This window comes from Plecotus auritus, assembly GCF_963455305.1.
Source record: "Plecotus auritus genome assembly, chromosome: 6".
Lineage (NCBI taxonomy): Eukaryota > Metazoa > Chordata > Mammalia > Chiroptera > Vespertilionidae > Plecotus > Plecotus auritus.
In genome coordinates this window covers 146,991,290-147,018,243 of record NC_137773.1, presented here as the reverse complement: position 1 = coordinate 147,018,243, position 26,954 = coordinate 146,991,290, and the positions used below count along the sequence as shown (strand labels likewise).

General features: G+C 36.1%; 1 protein-coding gene across 3 annotated transcripts in view; it reads right to left on the bottom strand.

Moving 5' to 3' along the window:
- The window catches only part of PIK3CB (phosphatidylinositol-4,5-bisphosphate 3-kinase catalytic subunit beta), a 145,027-nt gene that overhangs the window by 47,046 nt on the left and 71,027 nt on the right, over positions 1-26,954 (bottom strand). For all 3 annotated transcript variants that reach the window (XM_080672464.1, XM_080672466.1, XM_080672465.1), the window contains 6 exons: positions 23,615-23,840; positions 20,459-20,682; positions 15,050-15,229; positions 11,952-12,119; positions 10,727-10,804; positions 37-288 (listed from right to left, as the gene is read on the bottom strand). In XM_080672464.1, coding sequence (XP_080528590.1) covers positions 37-288; positions 10,727-10,804; positions 11,952-12,119; positions 15,050-15,229; positions 20,459-20,682; positions 23,615-23,840 — 1,128 coding nt within the window. The remainder of the gene's footprint in view (positions 1-36; positions 289-10,726; positions 10,805-11,951; positions 12,120-15,049; positions 15,230-20,458; positions 20,683-23,614; positions 23,841-26,954) is intronic.

Genomic DNA, 26,954 nt, shown 5'->3' with positions numbered 1-26,954 from the left:
AACTATAAAAATTTTCAGAAGTTAGTATATAATTACCACTTTCCCAGATTTCCTGATGGTCTGATATTTAGAGGCATTAATTGTTTTAGTTGATTTCTTCGTTTTCACTTTATCCAAAACTGCATAAACAGCAAAACATAATCTAGCCATTCGTGGCAGGTCACAAGTATTAATATCAAATTCCAGTGGTTCATTCCAAACATGATCATTTTTCCCTGATATCTCTGAGCTTACGATGGTTTTACACAGGAGTTCAGTACCATGAAAAAGGCCAGCCCTGACATGAACCTGTAATGAGGGAGACAAAAACAAATACAGATTCATGGATACTGTACCACGGCCGCACCTCTAATTTCGGAGAATAAAGAAACATATACAGGGAGAAGAAGCAAGTTGGTGATCTAAATTTAAGATCTTATTACACAGACATAACAGCAAATGTCCAAAATCAACCTAAAACTCATTCCATTTAAAAAGGTATGGATAAAAATGAAAATGATATTTTTGGTATTACTGTTAAAAACCACCATTCATGTTTTTCTCCCTGTTTATTTAAATAGTTTCTAGATTGAGTAGACATAACTTTAAGCAACCTTTGTTTAAGTCCATGTCTCTAAACTGTTGTAAATGATACTTCCCCAAATGTAGATTAAAAGCCTGGAGATTTTCATATTTAGTTTATAAAGGATATGGTAAGAAAAATTAAAAAGATTTTATACAACAGTACTTTAAAGAAATCTCTGAATCTACCTTTATGCTATACTCAAAGTATCTAAACTATGAGAAACAGACATTAGTATTTTTAACAGCCAAGACAGAAGAGGAATAAGAAAGCATACTGACACACAATTTCTCGTTTTCATAATTACTTTATTCTCTAAAGAAAAGTTTAATTGCCTATAAGAATCATTTAACAATTATTTTCTAAGCAATGGCCCCATCATGAAACGCACAATAAATGGCATTTGGTGTCAGTAAAATTATATGGAAGGTAGAAAGAAAAAACACAAAACCTAGATTTCTAAGTTTTCTTTTCCTTCCTAACATACCTCAGAAGATTGAGCATCAGTTAAAGAACACACAATGGATGGAAGTTTGAATTCATCAGGAGGTTAGGAAAAGGTTCCAGCATTTTGTACTACACATTATCTTAAAAGGAATTCAACGGGTAAAGAAAACAATGACAAACTCCCCTGGCATGCCTTAAGAACCCAAAACTGCCCCATACAGCTTGAGTCTTAAAGTGCTTGGGTTGGAGAGGCTAACAATAAAGTCAGTGCCATTTAAAACTATTAAGCGCAAATATAAGTTAAACAGACCACTTGAAAATACTCCAAAAAAAAAAAAAAAAGGCTATTATGTCAAAACAAAACAAAACAAAACAAACAAACAAACAAACAAAACCCACAACACTTTTTCTTCAGGGAGGAGAAATGCTGGGGTTCAAGGTAAGGTGTGAAGAGAGGCAAGAAGAGCAGTTGGGAGGCTGTAATTCAGGGAGAGACAGTCCAGGCTGGAACTATGACAGAGTCAGAAGATGAAGGAAGGAATGGAAGGTAAAGGATATTAAGGAAGGATCAACAGTATATGATCAATTGATCAGATATGATAGATGAGAGAGAGGGGCAACTTTAGCTGGTTTACCAAACATAATAGGAAAGGCAGTCAATGAGGGAAGAGAATGAATTGGGGACTTTAGGTATCCACTGGCTTTAGAAATGTGTATGAAGATAGAAGCCTGGAAGTGAGGAGATATTTGGGCAAAGGCTTGAGAATCATAAGCAAAGGTGGTATGTTTTTCAATTTTCTAGCAAAGAAGTGATCAGTAATTGTTTTCCAAGAACTGAAGAATGCCCAGTGAGAGGAAAGCACTGAGAGTGCTGAGGCAGGGTCCACATGCCTGAAGCAAATAATCCATCTAATCTCTGAGTTACTTGGCCTCAAAAGCACCATAGTATTTCCCCTCCTTCCCCTCAGGTACACATCACACAGGAAAGCTCCCTTGCTCTCATTAGGCCTCCATTTCAATGACCAACCCCTCCCTGCCTTTCTGTCAGCTTTGTCTGACTTCATTCTCCCCAAACTCCCTGTAAGTGCCTGTCTTTCCCTCTGTCACACTCATCTGAAGCCCATGCTAGATCAGTGGGCGGCAAACTGCACCTCACGAGCCACATGCGGCTCTTTGGCCCCTTGAGTGTGGCTCTTCCACAAAATACCACGGCCTGGGTGAGTCTATTTTGCAGAAGTGGCGTTAGAAGAAGTCTAAGTTTAAAAAATTTGGCTCTCAAAAGAAATTTCGATCGTTGTACTGTTGATATTTGGCTCTGTTGACTAATGAGTTTGCCGACAACTGCTCTAGATAAACCTAACTGCCTGCCTCTCTTCCATGCCAAATGACTGACCAATCACAAATGTAAAATTACCCTTTCATCCCTGAGTAAAAATAAACATAGAATTTCCTAAAAGACACACAATATATTTGTTTCTTAGGAAAGTCCAAATGTTACCATTCAATTAAGAATAAACCATCACCTGGCTGAGTACAGTACTCAGACTGAATTATTTTGGTGTCTCATAGAGTAACTTTTTCTGAATTGTACTGTCAATATTATTTTTTAAGTCTACCCAGTAAAACATATTATAAGGGACAAATATGTGGAACATTATTTTACTACTGTAATGATGCTGTGAGTGGTAATGGTGCTCACTTTATCACCCACTGTGTCTCGTTCAGTATCAGGATGAGCTACAAACAAATGAATAGCTAGTTTGTTTTTATCTTAGGAGATTCTGAATATTGTAAATGATCATGTTTTCTTTGCTTTGACTACTAGCTATATTGCAAGCTGAGAGCAAAATCTGTAGGCCACAAATTCTTATTACTGTATATGCATACCTACTGTGAATCTTGCTCCTGATTTTTTTTGGCCATTAAATATCCTCAATTTTTTTTCTCAATTATTTTTTTAAAGATTTTTTTTTAATCCTCACCCAAGGATATGTTTATTGACTTTAGAGAGAGAGAAAGGGGGAGAGAGAGAGAAATATCAATGTGAGAGAAAAACACTGATCAGTTGCTTCCTATATGCACCCCAACTGGGGATTGAACCTACAATCTAGGTATGTGCCCTGACTGGGAATCAAACCCATGACCATTCAGTGTATGGGACAACACTCCAACCAAGTGAGCCACACCAGCCAGGGCCTCAATTATTTTTTAAAAAGTCAAAACTTTGTATATTTTGTGTGTATATGTGAGACAGAAAGAGAGACAGAGAGAGAGAGAGAGAGAGAGAGAGAGAGAGAGAGAGAGAGGAGAGAGGGAGAGAGAGAGGAGACAAGTGCATGTGCACAACTGCACTTGACTAAAATCATTTGTGAAATGAGAGTAAATAAATCATAAGACAAAACATACATAAAACATATTTTGCATCTTTTGTATGATATAATGGAAGTTAGAATTTTTAGGATAAAAATTTATTCAATTTTGCCGAAACCGGTTTGGCTCAGTGGATAGAGTGTCGGCCTGCGGACTGAGGGGTCCCAGGATCGATTCCGGTCAAGGGCATGTACCTTGGTTGCGGGCACGTCCCCAGTGGGAGGTGTGCAGGAGGCAGCTGATCGATGCTTCTCTCTCATCGATGTTTCTAGCTCTCTATCCCTCTCCCTTCCTCTCTGTAAAAAATCAATAAAATATATTTTTAAAAAAATTTATTCAATTTTCACTCTCAGTGACCTTGAAGACTTATGAATTAACCACCTTTTGAAAAATAAATTATTAAAAAAATAAATTATTTTTCAACATTATTGTGATAAAGCCAAGCTATTTACAATAAACTGTGGAGCTTAAAAACAGAAATACAAGCAAAAGCCCACTACATAAGTATTCAATAAATGTTAATATTTTAAAATAAAAACAAAAAAATGCTAGTTATAATTCCATCAACCAACTTCAGGCAAAATTCTGACATAAGGAATGAAATAAAATTATGGATCAGATGGCTAGAAAGCTTAAAAAAAACCCTCAAGAATGATGAATAGCAAAGTCCTATACTAGCTGTAAACAGAAACAGAAAAGGGTGTGATCTGGAAAAGAATAACAATAAAGAATGAGTGTAACTTGGGCATGGTAACAATAAACAAAAAAGAGACCCTGCACATTTTGAAGAAATCTGTTGAAATAACATTCATTATCTAACAGTCAAAGAGTGACTTATTTAAAACCAAGTTAAGATTATGTCTGCTTAAGAAATCTCTTTAAAGGTTTTGTTTTCAGAAAAAGCAGTAAGAAAAACCATTCCCTAAACTTCTATCATGTGAAATGTCAAAATTGTCCCATATCCTGATGCTTGGTCTGGATCATCTTCAGACGCTGAAAAGTGCAGAACTTTAAAGCCACCATTATGCTTAATACAGTCACACATTTTACTGTCTGACTGTAGTAAACTTCCAAAGAGAAACATTTTCACAAGCCCCAGAACACATGGAGAGCAAGAGAAGGCAGGCTTTATAATGAAAAGGCCTTGCCACTGTGCTCCAGCAAGGGTGTGCCAAGCATACACACAGACTGTATTCCTGAACTCACCAATTAAAAATGTTCTGTTTGGGGCAAGATATGAAAATTTTTCCCAACATCAACACTTAATTTCCTTCTAATTTGGCAATATGGCCAAAATCCACTACATTTTTGCCTTTAGATATTAGACACGAAAAAGAGGGGGGGGGGGGGGGCGGGCAGTAGCATGAATAGTAGACTGAAATTCTCAGTTCCATGAAGTATATCACTTTTGTAAAGAGACAGATTTGTTCTCATTTGTGGGAGAAGCCATGTGCTACCTTTAACTAAGGATATAAAGATGTTATAGCTCCATGAAAATGTATTATTAATTCATTATACAAAAGTTTATTTAGGATTTAGGCACTAAAATAAGATAAAAAGATTAAGACACAATTTCTTTCCCCAGGTTACATATATTTTAGCAGGTTAAGAGTGCTGAGACCCATATAAATAGGCTATGAGGTGTTATGATTTATGACTAATAAGTGTGATATATGAGATATATCTGGGCTTGGAATTCTATAAGTTTAAGAATCTGTCATAATATTTATATTTTTCGCCAACTTTGGAAAGCTCCCAGTGATAATTTCTTTAAACAGTTTTTCTGAACTGCACTCTTTCTTTGCTTTCTGGGATTGAGATTACACAAATGATAGACCTTCTGATAGTCACGGGCCCTGTAGCTTTTTTCTTCCCTATCATTTTTCTCTCTGTTGTTTAAATTGGAAATTTTTTTGATTATTAATCTTCAACTTCACTGACTTATTCTGTTCTCATTACCATTCCATTGTTGAGTCCATTCAGTGAGTTCTTTAAATTACAGTTGTTTTTTTCATTTCTAAATTTTCCATTTGGTTCCTCCTTATACCATCTATTTCTTATCTGAGATTTCTATTTTTCCATTACTTTCCATTATAACTACCCTTAGTTGTTGGCACATTTTTATAACTGTTTTAATAACTTTGTGAGATAATTCTAAAAATTTGTTATCTCAGCATTGGTATCTATTGTTATCATTGTACATACAACTTCAGATTTTCCTGGTCCTTTATTTATTGTTTTAAATATGTTTTTATTGACTTTAGAGAGAAAAAGGGAGGAGGAGGGATAGAAAGAAACATCAATGATGAGAGAGAATCATCGATCCACTGCCTCCTGCACACTCTCTACTGGGGATTGAGCCTGCAACTGGGGCATGTGCCCTGACGGGGAACAAACCTTGACCTCCTGGTTCATAGGTCAATGCTCAACCGCTGAGCCACACCAGCCAGGACAGACTTTCCTGATTATTTAAATGCCAATTAATTTTGAATTGTCTCCAAGACATTTTGATCATTATGTTATACTACTCTGGGTTTCATTTATATCCTAATTAATGTTTGTTTTTAGGAGATCATGATTAAGTTCATGCTGCAAGTTCCAACAAGCCTTCAATGAGCTGTGGTTCCAATACCAGTTCAGTTTTCAAATTCTTTGCAGGATTATTTGGATCTGTCCTATGTGTTCATCATACAGGGACCAGTCTGAGAATTGGGTAGTGATTTCTGCTATAGTTCAGTTCTCAAACTATGTAAGTAAGTAAGACTCAGATTCACAATGAACAACTCAGCAATAAACATATAAGCATAAACATACAAACATTTAAAGGGGTTGCTTTCCCAAGCTCTTGCACTCTGCAATCATTCGAGTATATTTTAGTTGCTAGGGCTCCCCTTTTCTTGTCATCCAGCCAGAAAGCTGAGGCTTTATTCACCCACACCTCCTGCAACTATGCCAAACAGCAGGAAGAACAGAACGGGAGTTGGGGGGGAATAAATGAGGATTTATCACATTCTCTTGAGATTACAACTCCTCCAATCAAAGAGGAAGAAGGTTCAACTCTGCATTTTAAGCCTGTCCCTTCTTTGGTGTTGCTGTTGCCACACAGGACTTTTTAGAGACTGGGGCAAATGAGAACAGAGAAAAGAACAGAAAACAAAAAAAAAAGGAGTAAAATGGGGAGAACTTTCTCTGATACTTAGAAGACCCTTTTCCCACAAAAGCTGTAACTAGCGGGCTTCTTGAATGCTTTCTGACTGCACTGACACCATCTTCTAGATTTAGGCAGCATTGAATTTAAGCTTCTGGTAAATATTAAGATGCGCACCAGAAAAATGAAATGTCACAAGGTTGAAAAAAGACTGACCAGGAAAGAAGCGGAATGCTACAGAACTCTAGCACTCTCACAGGGTTGAAACACATTCAATTACCAGCCAGGCAGAGTAGTGAATCCTCATTAAACAGCTAGGATTTTCATTACAGACTACAGAGAATCATCTGGAACTGTGAATATAATGTATCTCACTGCCATGATTAGGTTATACCAGTGGTCGGCAAACCACATGCGGTTCTGGCCCCTTAAGTGTGGCTCTTCCACAAAATACCACGTGCAGGCGCGCACGTACAGTGCGATTGAAACTTCGTGGCCCATGTGCAGAAGTCGGTTTTCGGCTCTCAAAAGAAATTTCAACCGTACTGTTGATATTTGGCTCTGATGACTAATGAGTTTGCCGACCACTGGGTTATACTATATGATATTGCTGGCTTTAAGGAAGGGAGATTATCTGTTAGGGACCTGATGCATGAGCCCTTAAATCCTTGCAATAGATTCAAACAGTGAGCAGGATTTGATGCTTGAGAAATTCTCCATTTCTAGATTTTAAAATGGAGAGAGAGCCACATGGCCAGGACCTGAAAGAGGCCTCTATTAACTGAGAGCAATCCCCAGCCAACAGCCAGCAAGGAAACTAGAACCTCAGTCCTACAACTACAAAGAACTGAATTTGGCCGGTAACTTGAATCATCTTGGAAGCAGATTCTTTCCCAAAGCATTCAGGAAGCAATGCAGCCCAACTAACACCTGGATTTCAACCTTGTAAAGACAACAAGCGGAAAGCCCAGCCACACCATGCCCAGACTACTGACCAATAGAAATGTGAGCTAATAAAACAGATATTGCTTTAAGCTGCAAAGTTTTCAGTAATCTGTTACCCAGCAACAGAAAACCAATTTAAAGGGCCACTATAAACTTAATGCTAATAAATTTAACAACTTAAAAGAAATTATTCAAAAGACAAGAATTATCAAAATTGACACAAAAGAAAATCTATATATCCATTAAAGAAATTAAATTTCTAATTAAAAACCTTCTTACAATGAAAACTCTAGGCTCAGATGGCTTGGAGTAAATCCTATCAAATATTTAAAGAAGGAATAATACCAATCCTACATAAACTTGTTCAGAAAATTGAGGAGGGGAAGGCTTTTCAACTCGATTCATAAGGCTAACATTATCGTGATACCAAAATCAGAGAAAGTTATTACATGTGAAGAAAAGTGCAGATCAATATTTTCCCTGAGTATAGTCATAAAAATCTGTAATAAAATAGTAATAAAACGAATCCAAAAATATATAAGCTACATCTTCACTGAGTGGAGCATATTTCAGAAATGCAAAGTTGGTTTCAACCTTTTAAGATCAATCAAATTAACAGACTAAAATGTAAAAAACATACAATCATCTCAATAAATATAGAAAAAGCATTTGACAAAGTACAACCTTTTTTATCCCTTTCAGGATACAAACTCTCAGCACAGTAGGAAGAGAAGAGAATTTCTTGATAAAGGGCATCTTGAAAAATGTACAGCTAACATTATACTTAAAGTTGTAAGACTGAATGTTTTCTTTTAAGAATACTAATCCTTGGGATGTCCAAATGTTCTGGGTGTTCCTTTGGGGATTTTAGATGAGATAAACATTCAAATGGTAGGCTGACTAAAGCAGATTGCCCTTCCTAAAGTGGGTGACACTAATCCAATTTGTTGAAGAATAAAATAGAAAAGAAAAAAAAAGCTGACCCTCTGAAGAGTAAGAATTCTTCCTGCCTGAGTGATTAATCAGCTTTTCTCCTGTCATCAGAACTGAAACAGCAGCTCTTCCTGGTCTTGAGCCTGTCAGCCTTCAACAGGAACTACTCAAAACAATCACCTGGTTCTCAAACCTTCAGACTCACACTAGAATTAAACTCTGAGCTCTGAGTCTCCAGTTTGCCTCTATTCCTACAGATCACAGGACTTAACCAACTTCATAATCATGTGAGCTAATTCCTTAAATAAATATGTGTCTGCATGTGCATGTCTGCATGCCCCCTTCCCGCCCCCGCGACCCACCACATATTCTACTAGTTCTTTTTGTTTCTCTGAGGAATCCTGACAGATACATCTACTCTCATCATTTCCATTTAACATCATATATTGAAGGTCCTAGCCAGAAAGTTTGAAAAGAAGTAAAGCGGCATATCCCCTTCTTTTTTCCCCTTCAGATTTCTTTTCAACATTGTACTGGAGCTCCTAACTTGTGTAGCAATTAAACAGAATGGTGTGTATCTACAAAAATAAATCATGTCATAATTGCCTTAACTTACTTACATTCAACAATATAACCCCAATGGAAAAAAAAGGGGCGGGGGGGGCTGACGAGAGGAGATTAGCAAACTAGAAGAAGTGGACTAGGACACATTTTACGTGTCATTAAGACTATTACTCCTTAGAGCATGACCACAAACAACAGAATCAATTCAGCTTGGAATATCTGTTGGAAGTTGGCAAAAACCTATGGAAATAAAATGTCACTGACAAAGACATATAAAATGTAATACTCAAAAAAATAAAGCAGGCAGTGAAGGCTTCTTTGGTCTTCTTCAGAAGAAAATAGAAGACCGTAGAAAATTTAATAACTACACAAGAATTAAATAACACAAATGACCTACAGAAGACAAATACAATAAACTACAAATGGGAAGAACAAGAATTCCCATTTTTACAATGTAAATTATACATCCATATATACAAATCAAGGGAAAAAACTATATAAACATATATAATTCTCCATATGACCTGAGGATAGATTTGCCTATATGTGATTTCTGCCATTAGAAATATAATACCCAAGGAACTTTAGTGACTATTTATGACACTCCAAGATGTATTATAAAGTAAATAAATCAGGTTGTAGAATAATGCATACAATATCATCCCTTTTTAACAAACCAACCAATCAACAAAATAAACACAATCAAAACCTATTCAATCCCCAAACTATATGTATATATTGTATTTATATAAATATGGAAGTCACTCACAATACTGGTTATATATGATGATAAAGAGATAGGTAGGAGAGATCAGTAACTTTTTTCTCTAATCATGTTTGGATTTTTTTTAACCTGTTGCAACAATGTTACACTTTTACAATTGGAAAATAATTAATAAGAAAATTTTAAATTAAAGGAAAAAATAAAATTACCACTAAAACAGAAAACAAAAGCTAATTGGCATACACACACTCATTAAAAATTCAAATCTAGCTAAGAATGTAAGAGAAAAAAACACACCCTTATTTTAATGACAGCTACCCAAAGAATCTTTAATGTCCATTTACAAAAGCAAGCTATTGGTAATCATTGGTAAGGTGCTTCCTGAATATATTGTCATGCCAGCAAACATCTCAAACTAACTGAATCTCTTTCTTGGATCACAAAACTGTTCACTTAATTTCCTGCCAAACAAAACAGGGGAAAATGCATGCTTTATACTTTGAGACAAAATGCCTTGTTAAGTCTTCACTTAACTGTATGGGGCTGTGCAATAAATCTCCATGTGTTAACAACTTGTGGTCTATAATGTAATCATCTATTTTCTTGCAGGAAATGGTATCACATTTTTTGTGCTCAGCAAGTTTAAAAGAAAAAAAGGGGGGGGGCTGGGTGCAGCTCGAAGGAAGGCCAAGAAAGAAGAGTAAGCTTGCATACAAACACGTAACCTATAGTTTCAACTTAAATTTCATTTGCTATATCCCCGTTCTAACGCAATTTCTTTTATATAATATACTGGAAAATGTCAATCTATCCATTACATCTCCAAGTAAGTATTTAAAGAATAGTTTAAAACAAAAAAACATTTTTAATTAATAACAAAAATTCTTGTCTTATAATTAACTGCCATATTCTACCTCATATAATTGACCAATGTTAGTAAAATTTAATTTCCAATGTGACATTCATTGAGCATATCAGTGAGTTATTTAAATGATGGAGCAGATGACAAATTCAAATCTTAGCAAGTACTCACTTTTACAGTTTCTTCTGTGTTAAGTTTATTTCCCTTAACCAAGACAATTTGGAAAGGGTTGTTATTTTCCCAAACATGCTGTAAAAGAATGAAATAAGTACAAGGTATTTTAATTAAAGACATGAATATCTTATGCCAACAATGAAATCATCTCATCAATTCTCATGTCCACTGGCAAAATAATGAAAATAGACCTCTAAACTAACAACTGAAAGTCACATATGCTAAATTAAGCATCATAACCAGTAGCACTTATCTCTCACAGTAAAACACAAGCAGCATTCCAATATTGCTAAGAGATTCACTAAGCTAAATATCATAAACAAATAGTATTAAAAGCTTTAAATAAAGAATTTACCATTTAAATTAATATACAGATAATATCTTACTCATACAATTTGTTAAGACTGAATAACTATTTAAAAAGTGTTAACTGTTCCCATGAACACAAACATTTCTTCTTTTGATACAATTAAAGTCTAAAAGTATTCAATAAGACAGGCAAATTACACCGAGTGGCCAGATTATTATGATCTCTGAACGCATAATAATCTGGCCACTCAGTATATATCCTATATAATAAAAGGCTAATATCCAAATTGTCCCCTCGACCAGGAGTTCGACCAGCAGGCAGGCCGGTCAATCGCCCATGTCTCCTCCCTCTGGCCAGGCTGGCCAGACCCCACCCATGCACGAATTCATGCACCGGGCCTCTAATACACACACACACACACACACACACACACACACACACACACACACACACTGAGTGGCCAGATTATTATGCGTTCAGAGATCATAATAATCTGGCTATTCGGTGTATACCACAACACTACCATAGCTAAGCTGATAGAAATGAAATATAACAGTAAATCAACTATTTCTGCACATCTAACTTTTCTACCACAAAGTCTCAAATTACTCAAGTCCTATGTTCAGCTCTAATCTAAAAAATATCTCTAATTTAATGGCATTTTTATTTGGAACCAAAAGAACAACAGAAATATAAACGTCATATTTACATTTATATGTAGCTTGAGTAAAGAAAAATAATAGTAACTAAACAGATAATTATTATAAATGAAAAGGGATTTGTATGCATTGGTTTTCACAGAAGGAGAAGTGGAAAAAAAGTGAGTGTGTGTGAGAGAGAGAGACTTACGTATACAACTTAACAAAATCACATGCCTTTTGGGGTTGGCAAAAGTTCACACATGAAACTTACAGAAATAATTCGTTTCTTTGGTGGTAAAGGAAGAGGAAGGTTAGATGAATTTCGATTTATGGCAGCCTCTATGGCAATCATTTCCTGTTCATACATCTTTTTGATCTTGCAACATTCCACAAGTATAAAATGGGGCAAGGTCCTGTTCATTACACAGTTCCGGATATACTAACAGTGGCAAGAAACAACAGGTAAGGATATTCAAGCAAATACTTAAATCAATAGAAGAATAAAATTAAGCTGAAAACACTAGATTGAAATGACTATGAAAGTATATCTTAACCAATTTAATGTCAAGAATAGGAGAAATAAAGTCACACCATAAAAAAACTACCATTCACTGAATATCTAAGTACATAAGAACTGAGCTAGACAATTCTTATACATTATAGGTAATCTTCATAAAAACTCTATTAGAGCAATTATCCCCCATTTAATATATTAAAGAACAAAAATTGGAAGAGTTGAGTTATACATCTAGTATCTTTAAGACCTGAATTTAAATCCACCTGCCTTACTTTTTTTTTTTGTTTACTGGCTAAACCTTGAAATACATGCCTCAGTCTAGATGTTTTATCCTCTCTTTTCTGCACTTAATACCTGACAGTTTGACAATAGGCATATCTTTCTAGGGCAGGACATGAATATCGTAGACTGATGTCACAGTACAAGCTTTCACCAATCAGTCAAGAAAGGTTAGCATGTAATACCCATGTGGCCATTTCTTAAGTCATCTCAACTGGCCACTCACACTTTCCTATGGATCCCTGAGGTAGACCTGGTACCTTTTTAGCACAGGGCTCCAGGCAACCATTACTATTTCCCAGAAAAAAAAAAAGTTATTGGCCTCTCAGCTCCAGGCTCTTGTTTTATTTCCATGAAACCAGGATGACTCTCCAGAGGCATGTAAAAAAGGGGATGGTTATTCACATTACCAAAGATTCTTAACAAAATGAATAGAAATCCAATGTATTACTCAAAAGAAAAACTTTCTTATCTATAAAAGCGGAATATGCTAATTAGACAGGACAGCCAAACCACCTTCCGGACTTCCTTCCCGACGAAGCTGCAGCTGCAGAGGCCGAGGCAGAGGCGGTTAGGGGAGATCAGGCAGGCAGGTGAGTGGATAGGGGCAATCAGGCAGGCAGGTGAGCGGTTAGGGGCGATCAGGCAGGCAGGTGAGCAGTTAGGGGCGATCAGGCAGAGGTGTTGGGGCGATCAGTAGGCAGGCAAGTGGTTAGGGGCAATCAGGCAGGCATGCAGAGTGGTTAGGGGTGATCAGGTAGGCAGGCAGAGGGGTTGGGGCGATCAAGCAGGCAGGCAAGTGGTTAGGGGCAATCAGGCAGGCAGGCAGAGTGGTTAGGGGCGATCAGACAGGCAGGCAGGTGAGCGGTTAGGAGCCAGCAGTCCCAGATTGTAAGAGGGATGTCCTGGACTGCGAAAGAGTGCAGGCCGGACTGAGGGATCCCCCCCCACCCCTGTGCATGAATTTTGTCCACTGGGCCTCTAGTACAGATATGAAGTGTGATTCCATGTATTGTATTAAATGTAGAACCACTAAAAATATATTTTTTGAAATAAATAAAAAACATTTCCAGGATGGCCTATAAGTGGAATTACATGATACTGTGATAAATGTATTCATTCAAAACTTTTTACTATAAGATGTATCATTACATTTCCTTCATATTCCTTTGCTGATACTGTATATTTTCTTTCCAATATGACCTTGTACAAAAATGTATGCATGGCTTTTTCTTTTAATAACAAATTCTAGTTTTTGGCAAAACAATATACCTTCCTCTTATTAAGTTAAGAAAAGGTGTTAAGTTAAAGGAGCAGGAGGCTATTTAAAATATGGCAAAACATGAAGGGAAGAGGCAGTACTTCTATGCTCCCACCAAGCACTTTACAACTTCCTGCTTCCTCTTCTGAGCTAGAGTTCAAGCACTTACTCCCAAAGCTGAGCACAGAAGTTGTCATCACTGTTAGACTTCCTACCTACTAAAGCACAAGAATTGAAGGTCACACCAAAAATCTGAAAACAAAGGTGTAAAATTCCCTATTCCTTTTAATAAATCACAGGTCCTTATTCTCAAACAAACATCACTTAATATTTGGCATGTCTGTATTCCTCTTTCTTAAAACAAAACAAAAATAAAAGTGATCACATATTACTTTAAAATCTTGTTATTTATCTAACTTGGCACTCAGCTTATTGTTCTTAATGATCATTTTTTAGTCTCCAAATGTAATTTCAAAAAATAATCCTCAAATTCCTTGAAGGCAAAGCTAGGATCCTATCCTTTAAATAGCATACCATATGGTGGGGGAAGAGGTAGTGCATTGCACATATCTTATTTAAACTCCACTTTACTCCAAAAATAATCTGAGGCACTTCAGTGCCTTTCATAACACATATAAACAGAGAATTCATGACTGAATGGTAATAAATAACCGAAAGGTAAGGAAAGACTTTTGGAGAATGGTGAAACTTAATTCTTACAAAATTTCTACCACATATGGAAGTAACAAAGAAGGTGGGGGAGGGGTGAAGGGGGAAATTACACATATAAATATTAGGCTTAAACTGAAAAGTTTTATAATACATAATGGAAATTTTTAATATTACTTTACCTAGTTAACAGATCATTGCAAATAAGTTTTTATATAATTCAATTAGTGTCCATTTAATTAAAATATTTTGTTTTGCTTCCCCCAGAATATTTCATATCTAAATCATTGTTTATATGATGAAATAGTGGGCAGCTATAACAAACTGTATCAGAATTCATAATACTATATGAAATTATGACACTGAAACAATTAAAAAAGCAGAATAAAAACATTATAGATACACACATAGTGCCAAAAATACATGTAACTTTTGAGTAAAATGACAAAAGCATGCCAAAATGTTAACAATGGTTAACTCAGAGGGAGGTAGGATTGTGGCTATTATTTGAGTATAATTTTCTGTAGGTTCCAAATGCTGACTATAGTTAACACATTTTTATATCAGAAATTTAAATTGTCAAATTGTTAAATATACACACACACACACACTACTCTGGTAAATTGAGAGTTAATACTCATACCTGGAATTGGATCAGTGGGTGATCACCAAATACATATTCTACTCTCCCACTGATTTGCAGCACATAGTCATAGGGGCTAACTTCATCCTCTTTCCAATGAATAGTCAAACGTTTCTGGATTGCCAATTCATTTATCTTTATAGGATTCATATTAGGAGATACTTGAAAGCTAAACACATCCTAAAGAGAGAGGTAGAAAAAAAACACACCACATTTAAACACTTGTGCTAAACACAAAACACTCTTTACATTTGTACTTATTACTACATTATAAATAGCTACACATAATATTCAGATATGTACATCCTTTAGATTTACCATTTCAGTAAATCTTCCTGTTTTCTAACTATACTGTGTCCATGCCAAATATGCTAAGATTTCTGATAATTTGCAATTCATCTTACACTATAGAGTGTGCCAGTTTCCACAGGTCAGATAAATATTTAACTAAAGTTTAATAATATTTAACTAAAATTTATCTTCAGGTAGTTTATCACATGCATTTTCCAGTAAATATCCTTCTTTTAAAACGTTACCCAAAACCCTGTGTTTTTAGTCTGTATTAATAAAAGAGTTATATATAGTCACTATTAAGAAGAGATTTTTACTTTATACTAAATTGAACCATAATTTAAAATTTTTGTCTGATTTTATAAACATGTAAAAAGAAACAGAGAAATTTTAACTAGTGAAAAATGGAGCTATAGTTGTGATGGAATATTATTAAACCTATGCATAAATCCCAAAGGTAGAGATATTAAAGATTGTTTAATAATACCTGAATCTTTCTATAATACAGCAAAATAATTTCACACCAAATGATCATATATCAAAGATATAAGAAAGCTCACTCTCTTTCACAGCAGCCAACTGCTACCCTGGACAACTATGATTATTAGAACACTAGTGGCCTGGTGCACGGATTCGTGCACATTGAAAGGAAATTAGAAGAAATATTTTAATATCGTTATTCGCCCTTTCTCTATAATAGAAGTGTCAACCAAATTCACGTTTGACAATGACAGATCAAAACACATGCGTACAATTGGCGCCAGCGAGAGCTTTATATGTATCGAGGATGGGCGAGTCAACTTAGCCTTTTATATATATATAGAATAAACTTGCTTAATTAAATCTGCTTTCTGATTTAGTTAAACTTTTCCCAGCCCAGTGAAGCACCCCAACTTCTCTTTCAGGTAATTGTCAGCAACACAGCAGTAAATATCAACACAAAGCAGATTATTATTCTAGATCATGTAGGGAGAACAAAGGGTAAAATATTTAACTGTAGCAGTGTTTGACTATATTCTGCGCAGTGAGAAAACTTGAAGTCATTTTCAAGGTCCATCATTTCTTACTTCTTTTCAGTGGGGTCAAATTTCTAAACTTTCTAAATCTCCATTTTCCAGCTAAGAAAAGAAAATAGGATTCTACCGAGTCTCCTATCTACCTACTCCAGGACTTCTGTGAGGATCAAATGAGATGAGGCACGGGAAAAAGCTTCACAAACATTTGGTTAAAGTGTAAAATATTTGCAACTGGCTATAAAGCAAGTCATGTTCTTGAGTGAAGAAACTCCGAAGAGGCTAGTTGCTAGGCAGAGGAAGCTGGGCATTGCTACCTGATGTCATTACCCGGTGTCCCACAGCCACCATTTCAGGGCTGGGCTGGGCTGTGGGTTGCATTTTACACCATGGCAGCGTCAGCTGCGATTTGGTGAGCTGTCGTCCCAGGGTGGCGGCAGGACCTGTGTCCCACTTGGGGATAGCCGAGTGTTGCTTTGGCGGCGCCAGATCCACGCTGCTGTTTCTCTGTAAACGGCCAGTGCACATCATGGCAGCTCCTGCATTGAGCGTGAGCATCTGCCCCCTGGTAGTCAGTGTGCGTCATAGCAACTAGTCGGCTGACCAGAGGTACACTTAACATATTAGCCTTTTATATATATAGACTCTCTATACTGACCTGGAATTGATTTTGCAGTAATTTCCACCAAATTAATTTACGTCACCTCCCTTTTCCACAAGGTATCTCAAATTCAAACTTTAAAGGCCTAAACCTACTGGGTCTTCCAATCTATTTTCTCCAGTATTTTTACCCCTTTCTTCTGTATTTTCTCTGAGTTGGTGCCTTATGCATCATAGCACAGGAACTAAGATCCACAGAGTCACTTGATAAGTCATACCACTTCTTTGCCTCAGTTCTCATAACAATGGTCACCTTCTTTCCATCTCCAGTAACACTCTTCTACTTCAGTGATTCTTTACATCTCTCCTAAAGAGCAATATAGCTTCTTATTTGATCTAACTCTTGTACTATCCACCTCAAAACAAACCTTCACCGAGCTTAGAAAGTAATCTATCTTTAAAAGAAGAGCAGCAAAAAGATATGATAGTCTCTTTTAACATAATGCAATTGCTCATAACTATTTAAAGCAGTGGTACACAAATAGAACTTTAATAATAAAAATATGTGCTAATACATCAAACAATACCCACAACTGACTCGATATGTGGCTACTGTGAAGAAAGCAGTGGTACACAAATGAATTTTTAAATAAAATTACACATGTGACTAGTAGCTACTGTATTCAATAGCACAGGTCTGAATGATAAAGCCATACTATTTAATATAATTACTCTATGGTCCTACTCTCTATTTCATACATAAACTCTTCAAAAAATATAAAACTATAAGACAATCTCATGATCTCTAAACTTTCAGTAGTAAATTCTATGACTACTTGGAATCTAGTACGATATCTGAATATTTCCATTCCTCTTCTAACTTCAAAATACTTCTTTTCACATATATTTAGTTACAATGATGATTACATCAAAATTTGGGTCCAGTAGAGATTTGACCAATTTATATATATAAAAGGCTAATATGCTAAGTGTCCGACCACCCAAACGGGTGCTATGACGCACACTGACCACCAGGGGGCAGACACTCAATGCAGGAGCTGCCGTGACGCGCACTGGCACCGCGAACCTGGCGCCTACAAAGCAACACTTGACTTCCCCCAAGTGGGACACAGGCCCCGCCACCACCCCAGAGCAACAGCCCACCAAATCGCAGCTGACGCTGCCAAGACACCATGGCGCAAAATGCGGCCCACAGCCCAGCCCTGCCCAGAAACAGAGGCTGTGGGCACCAGGTAATGAAGTCACATAGCAACGGCCGGCTTCCTCTCCCTAGCGACCAGCCTCCTTGGAGTTTCTTCAGCCCAGGAACCTGACTTGCTTTATAGCCAGGTGGAAACATTTTACACTTTAACCAAATGTCTGTGAAGCATTTTCCTGTACCTCATCTCATTTGATCCTCACAGAAGTCCTAGAGTAGTAGATAGGAGACTCAGTGGAATCCTATTTTCTTTTCATTAGCTAGAAAACGTTGATTTAGAGAGCTTAAAAACTTCACCCGACTGAAAAGAAGAAATGATGGGCCTTGAAAATGACTTCAGGTTTTCTCACTGCACAGAATATAGTCAAACACTGCTGCAGTTAAATATTTTACCCTTTGTTCTCCCTGAGTGATCTATAATAATAATCTGCTTCATGTTGATATTTACTGCTGTGTTGCTGACAATTACCTGAAAAAGAAGTTGGGGTGCTTCAATGGGCTGCGAAAAGTTGAACTAAATCAGAAAGCAGGTCTAATTAATCAAGTTTATTCTCTATATATAAAAGGCTAAGTTGACTCGTGCATGCACAATACATATAAAGCTCTCGCTGGTGCCAATCACATGCATGTGTTTCAGTCCGTCATTGTCAATCATGAACTTGGTTGACACTTCTATTATAAAGAAAGGGCAAATAGTGATATTAAAATATTTCTTCTAATTAATTTCCTTTCAATGTGCACAAATTCATGCACCGGGTCTCTAGTACTTAATGAAATTCAGACTGATCTAGAAATCCAGGCTGTGTTCAAGTTAAATTCTACTGTTTTTAACTTAAACTCTAATAATCTCTTAACAGTAAAATTCCCTATTCCAGATCTTCCAATACTGCAGAATCCACTAAACAGTATTTTAAATTTGATCTTGATACCTCATGATATCCTAATCTTGGCTCAAATTGAACTTTAATCTCAACATATCCCTGAATAGAGTGACAAATGATTTTTGTTCCCTACACAAACTTCCTTTGTAAAATGCCAGAAGGCAGGATCCTTTTCTCATATTTGTCCTAATAAATACTTATAACATGCTGTTTGAAAGGTGGTAGGACTGGATAAAGCCATAAACACCAGGATAAAATCCTTGTTCTACCATTGGCCAGTTATGAAGCCTGGCATAAATAACCAAATTTCTCTTCTTTTCTGTTTCTTCACTATAAAATGTGGAAAAAATAACTTCACTTTATAGAGTTGTGAGAAGTAGCAAATATATTAAAAATTCCTTTCATAGATCCAGGCATAGTATTAGTGCTCAAAACAGAATGGCTACAGATAATGGTTTTTGTCATTGTTATCATAGTAATTGAAGAATAAAACTATCTTTTAACTTCTACACTAATCTTGAAGCTGACCCTAGATGATAAAATAATAATACAAAGGTAGTAGCATAATCCAGTTTGTAAAATTGCTCTGAACATTCAGATGAGGATTAACTGTATAAACATTCATGGAAATGTCCAACTCCATTCAGATGAGGATTAACTGTATAAACATTCATGGAAATGTCCAACTCCATATAATTTACATATTAACAAATACAAGAATATTCGGGGGGATCATTTGGTCAAACCTTTCATTTTATAGACAAAGAGAAAATTCACATGAGAAAATAAAATATCTGCCCTAAAGAACATTATCTAGATAAGAGTTAGCAAATATTTTCTGTAAAGCACCAGACTTTGAAGACATGTATCTTTGTCGCATATTCTTTCTTTTCTTTTTAACATCCCTTTAAAATTCTTTACTTTTTTATAACCCATTGAAAATATAAAAACTATTCAAAAACAGTAGTTTGTTAACATACCATTGCATCAAAAAATCATATATGAGCAAAGGATGTGTCATTTTAGATTATTACTATAATCCTAAATATATTTCCACACTAAATCTAAAAATACTCTTGCCCAGCCAATGTGGCTCAGTGGTTGAGCGTCAACCTATGAACCTGTAGGTCACGGTTCGATTCCCGGTCAGGGCACATGCCCAGGTTGCGAGCTCAATCCCCAGAGTAGGGCATGCAGGAGGCAACCGATCAATGATTCTCTCTTATCATTGATGTTTCTCTCTCTCACTCTTCCTTCCTCTCTGAAATCTATAAAAATATATAAAAATAAAAATGGCTCTTTATAAAAGTTTTCTAGGCAAGCAAGAGCGCCTCCTCTGAGGGTGGAGCTGTATTTAGGTAAAAGTCACAGATTTATTACAAAATATTTATTAAAATAATATTACCTGACAATTTTCAAAATGCACAGCCACAATGAGCTTTCCTCCATAAAGTTTATCTTCTAAGTTTTCAAGGATGGATGATTCATGCTCTGGTGGATATGTTTGCTTTAGCCAGTCCATCCAAGACAATCCCACAAGCGACTGAATCTTTTCCTCACTGAATTTACGCATTTTTATTCGGAATTCATTCACTTCAGGATCCTTCAAGGCATCAAATTCATGCAAACCTAAACACATTTTTTAAAGTAGTCATTTTGAGTAGCTAATATTAAAGAGAATATAAATAATATTCAATGAAAACGTATATAGATAATTGGCTTTTATCAAGCAAACAAAACTGGGCAGAAAAATATTATACAAAATCAATGAATAGCCAGATAAAATACTAAAAGTAGCCCAGCTGGTGTGGCTCACTGGTTGAACTGCTCTATAAATGATAATTTCGAATTAAACAGAAAATAAAATAATCAGGCACATCATATTTAAAAGAGGGTATTTTTAGACCCATTAGGCAGTTATATCTGTGAAGGTTCTATTGTTTTCTTTGGGGAGGAGGCGGCAGCAAACTTGTTCCTGAAGTTAAATTGAAATAATTGTTTATTGTTTTGCCAGGAGGCATGACCTCACTAAACCCGGTTGTAGTCATGAAATACAAAACAACAATTGCAAAAATTTACTTGTTAGGTATTTAAAGTGAAAACTGATTCTAAAACATTAAAACAGACTTATTTAACTACCTAAATGAATGTTAACATTTAAATTTGTGTATATGATCAAAACACCAGTTTTTCTAGAGATGCTGAAGATCTACAGTACAATTTATAAAGAGTTAAGAGTTTATAAACTGTTTAATTTAACACAGTAAAACACTTCTTACATGCTGATCTTTTAAATTGCAAGGAACACTGCAAAATAAAATTATACAATAAGCTTTATGATTCTGAGTGAAATATAATACCTTGCTTATAGAAAGAGAAATTCAATTCTAATATATATATTTCCTGTGCTGTAGTAAGGTAAAGTTAGGTTTGCCAAAGAAAAATAGCATGCCCAATTCTATTTCAATTTTAGGTAAACAATGAATAGTTTTTTAGCATAAATATATCCTATTTAATATTTGGATCGCCTATATTTTTATTTACTAAATTTGGCAAGCTTGGGTAGAGATAATGATAGCTAATGAATCCTATGTTTTATAAATCAAGACCAGAAGGGAACACAGTGATCTAAGGGTTGAAAAGATGGTAAATTTTAAAAAGATACCTATATTCCGAAGAAAGTTAGCTATCTCTGTGGTGCTACCCTTTTGGATTACCAAATGTTTTAGATACATCAAAATATTATCAAGTGGATAGTCTTACCCTAGAGAATAAAAGATTATAAGTAATTTTTAATTCTTTCTACTTTTCCATATATTCTTCAATTCAAGTGAAGGAAAAACTTTTTCTAATGGAGAAATTTAATAACCTATAAAAATCTTTGGAGCATTTGGAGAAAATGGAAAAGAATGCTTTCTATGAAGTCTAGTAATATATAAGAAAAAATCTGTATGGTAAGTAATCAAACATTTTAAAGAACAGGGTGCCATTAGCAAATAAACAGGGTTCTGTTCTAAGTACTCAAAGGGAAGAGATCAGCCTCACAGTGTAACTATTGGCTACCCTGAATTACCTTAGGTCAAGATCAAAGAATACTATTTTAAATGGGATGGTTCTTGGGATGGTACTATATTATATTCTAATACTAAATTTGATTAATATAGGTAGCCAAACCAGATCCAATAATCTCCAGTGGATTTGTTGGTTTTGTATTTAAACTTCCAAGTCTCTTCCTCAATTACCCTATGGTACTCACTTCAAATCAGTATCTTGTCTAAGGGAGGAGGATATTGATAGTAAATACTGGCCTCTTAGATTACTACAGAAGAGAGACTTGTCCTTGTTTTTTATTTTGTTACTAACAATTCTCCCTGAAATTAATTTGCAAAGAATACTACAGACATGCTGTATCTTGACTCACTACAAAATTAACTTCTTAAAGATAATTTTAGTTATGGAGTAAAATTTGTCAATAATATGGGTTACTTATGGAAACTTATCAGCTTAAAGTCTTGGTTGGCACAGAGAATCCTATCTAATAAAGAGAGAACATGCTAACTGACCCTCATGCTGTCGCAAAAATGGCGGCGCCCATAGCCAATAAGGAGGGAATATGCTAATTGACTGCCATGCCCTCAAAGATGGCAGCGCCCACAGCCACAAGATGGTGGCGCCCAGTCCCCTCAGCCCCGCCGGGGTGGCAGGTGCGCAGCAAGGCCGGGCCCACCCCCAGGCGGGCCTGGCCGCTCCACACACCTGCTTCCAGAGTCCCCCAGTCCCCTCAGCCCCCCAGGGCCAGCCCGAGGTGCAGGCAAGCCTTGGATGGCGGCTGCCCAACCACCCAGGGCCAGCCCAAGGCTCAGGTAACCAGGGCCAGCTGAGGCTTGCACTGCCAGCAGTGGCAGCAGCAGAGGTGTGATGCGGCATTGCCTTCTCCTGATCACCGGGTCGCCTCCTGCCCCTGAGGGCTCCCAGACTGTGAGAAGGGGCAAGCTGGGCTGAGGGACCCCCCCTCCAGTGCATGAATTTTCATGCACTGAGCCTCTAGTTGTATATAAATTATGTTCATGGGAGAGTAGGGGCAGGATGGGGGGGTCAATGGGGAAAAAAAGGGGGGACATCTATAATACTTTCAACAATAAAGATAAATTTTTTAAAAAGAACCAATAAAAACATATTTTAAAAATTATGTTCATACTGTAGGGGCAGTTCAGTATCTCTTAGAAAAGGGCTTCTCAAACTATCTGAGGCAAAGGAACATATTTCTTTACAAACAGTATTTTTATAAAAATACAAACAGTATTTTTATAAAATAAAAATAAGTCACTTGAAAAAGAAACACAAAACTTAAGCCCTTGGATATTGTGGCACTATCACATTGCTAGAGGAGTTTTTATTCCTGATTTCTGTACTTGCCTCAGCAACTGGTAACAATTTACAGACCATCACTGGTCTGTGGACCACATTTTGCAAAGCAATGTCTTAGATCATACTTACTACATGTTTGTATATATCACAAAAAAACATGTTAAGAATTCATATTAGAAAAAATTTTAATTACCTTTTCCTATAAGGACTCCAATTTTTGAGTCTAATTTTTCCCCTGGGTCACAACTTCTAGTCACTAATTTGAGAACTGGAAGAAAAGGTCTGACATCACAGAGTCTTCTTGTTTCATCTTCGAGCTCCTCATATACAGCAGTTTGATTAACACATGCAAACATATAGGAGTCAATTTCCATAAGGAGGTTAAACATTGGGTAATTATGAATCTGTGTCCACAACATCTGCAGGATAAAAATAAGACATTTTCTGAAACGGTACTTGCTTAAGTGCACAAAGACACATCTACAAGGATACTCACCATAGCACTGTTTGTAAAACTCAAAAACTGAAGACAAGACAAATGTTTAGTAGTAAGAGATTGGTTAAATAAATTGTAGAACATTAAAGAACTATGAATATAAAATAGAAATATGAAAAGCTATCAAAGACATATTAAGGTGTGTTTCTTTAAAATAAAAAATTGCAAGAGAGCCCTAGCCAGTGTTACTCAGTGGTTAGAGCATTGGCCTGTGCACAAAAGGGTCTTGGGTTCAATTTCTAGGTTGCAGGCTCGATCTCCAGCCCTGGGGCACATGCAGAAGGCAACCAATCATTGAGAAATTTTAAAGTATGTATCATCACTCCCATACAAAACATGTGTTATTTTTGTCCTGCATTCTTTTCTATTTACGAGGGGTCATTTTATTAAATTTGCCCTGTCAAAATGAACACAGTCAATCTCTCTTCATCTCTCCTCAGGTTTCCTGGATGAGATTATATAAAATAATCACCCTACAAATGCAAGATGGGATTGCATATTTTAACTACAGCTAGTACGAAAACCAGAAGCTGAAGAGACGAGACCTAGGTTAAAACCATGGCCAATTCTCATAGCTATATAAAAAAGAGAAGCAATGATAGGCAATAAAAGAAAAAATAGGCAAATGAACTTTGTTGAAATTAAGATCTTTTTGCATCTGACACTATCTAGAGAGTGCAAGGCAACCCACAGACTAGAAGAAAATATGTGTAAATTATATATTTGATAAGAGATTAATAAAGAAAATATAATAAATTCCTATGACTCACCAACAATAAAAACAAAACAACTGAATTTTAAAATAGGCAATAGTCTTAAACAGACAATTCTAAAAATATGCATAACAACATGAAAAGATGCTCAACATCCTTAGTCACTAAGGAAGTACACATAAAAAACTACAATAAGATACTCCTTCACAGCCATGAAAATGTTATTTTAAAAAAGAGAGAGAGAGCCCTAGCTGGTTTGACTCAGTGGGTAGAGCATCGGGCATGCACCTCGGTTGAGGCTTGATGATGGCCCTGGTCAAGGCCATGCGGGAGGCAACCAATCGGTGTGTCTCTCTCACATCAATGTTTTTCTCTCTGTGTCTTTCCTCTCCTCCCTCCCTCCCACTCTCTAAAAATCAATAGAAAAAAATATCCTCGGGGGAAGATTAACAAAAAAAAAGAAAAAAGAAAAAAGATGAATGGATAAACAAAAGTGTGGTAAGATCCATATACTGGAAATTATTTAGCCTTAAAAGGAATAAAATTTGGATACACTTTACAACATGAATGAACTTTAAAACTATTATGCTAAGTGAAAGAAGCAAAATACAAAGGACCACTACTGTATGATTCCACTTACATGAAGGAGCAAGAATATACAAATTCATAGGCGACAGAAACTAAAATAAAGATTACCCAGATTGGGAGAAAGGGTAGTTTGTCATTTAAAGAGTACAGAGTTAGGCCGAAACCGGTTTGGCTCAGTGGATAGAGCGTCAGCCTGCGGACTGAAGGGTCCCGGGTTCGATTCCGGTCAAGGGCATGTACCTGGGTTGCGGGCACATCCCCAGTAGGGGGTGTGCAGGAGGCAGCTGATCGATGTTTCTCTCTCATCGATGTTTCTAACTCTCTATCCCTCTCCCTTCCTCTCTGTAAAAAATCAATAAAATAAAAAAAATAAAAAAATATTTTAAAGAGTACAGAGTTAGTGTCTGGGATGATAAAAAGTTCCGGATATGGATGGTAATGACAGTCGGACAATATTGTGAATGTACTTAATGCCACAAATTGTGCACGGAAAAATGACTCCAATGGTAAATTTTATGTTATGCATATTTTATAATATGCATACAATTTATAACAAAAAAGGAGGAGGGTATCAATGGTTAATCCAGGTTCAAGTAAAGCCATAGGCATCTTGGTCAAAATAAAAGTAAGTACTCTCTGCACCTGCAGGATACCTAAAAAGTGTCTGTTTTTCTTTTAACTTCATGGATCATGTACTTTTAGAATTCTCATATCTCCCTGATGAAGAAGCATGGGTTAAGAGTAAAAAAAAAAAACACTGTCCAAAGTCATGAGCTTTAAAAAGGTTTGTCGCCTGGCTGGTGTGGCTCAGTGGTTGAGCATTGATTCAGGAACCAAGAGATCTCAGTTCAATTTCCAGTCAGGGCACATGACCAAATCATAGGCTCAATCCCCTGTAGGGGGTGTGCAGAAGGCAGCTTATCAATGATGTTTCTCTGTCATTAATGTTTCTATCTCTCTGTCGCTCTCCCTTCCTCTCTCTCTAAAAATCAATAAACATTTTTTAAAAGTTTGTCAAATAATTTTTCTTTAAATATTATAACCCTTGCTTTCCATATTGGGTTCAGCTACTTGAAAAACATTAAAGAGAAAGTTTAGAAAAATAATTTCATTTATGTGTCAGAGTCTTCACAAATCAATGGCACTCATAAATTCACTTGAAAGAATAATCCAACAAGACAGGCAAGCCTTGTCATGTAAAAGAAATAGCTTCCAAATGAGGACATACCATTCATTACTGAGGGGAGAAATAAATCTAGTGAATAGCAGAAAACTTTTTCTTCCCCAAGAGTCACAATGAAAAGTAGTGGGTTAAGGATGGAAAAGAGGAAGAGAAGGAGAAGGAAAAGGAGAGAAGAAAAGAGACAACCAACCAAAAATCACATGGGGGGAAAAAAAAGCATAATAAGCTCAAAGATCGTAAATACAAAGATTTTAACTCAAAATAAAACTTTCTTTGGCAATGTCAAATTCCTTTTAATAAACTGAACAAATATTTCAAACTAGCTAAGATAAGCTTATTTTTCTTAATTCAGGTATTAAACATAAGGATTTTTTTAAAATTAAAGGTGGGAATAAGAATGTTTTATATGTTCATAAGAGATAAAGCATGAATCAAAATTTTTAAATGTCATGAACTAAAGGTTAAAAGTCCCTCAAATTTATCCTTTAGTTTACATTATAAATACTTTCCACAATAGAAGAACATGTTCCCTTAAGTGTTGTAGTAATAAGCT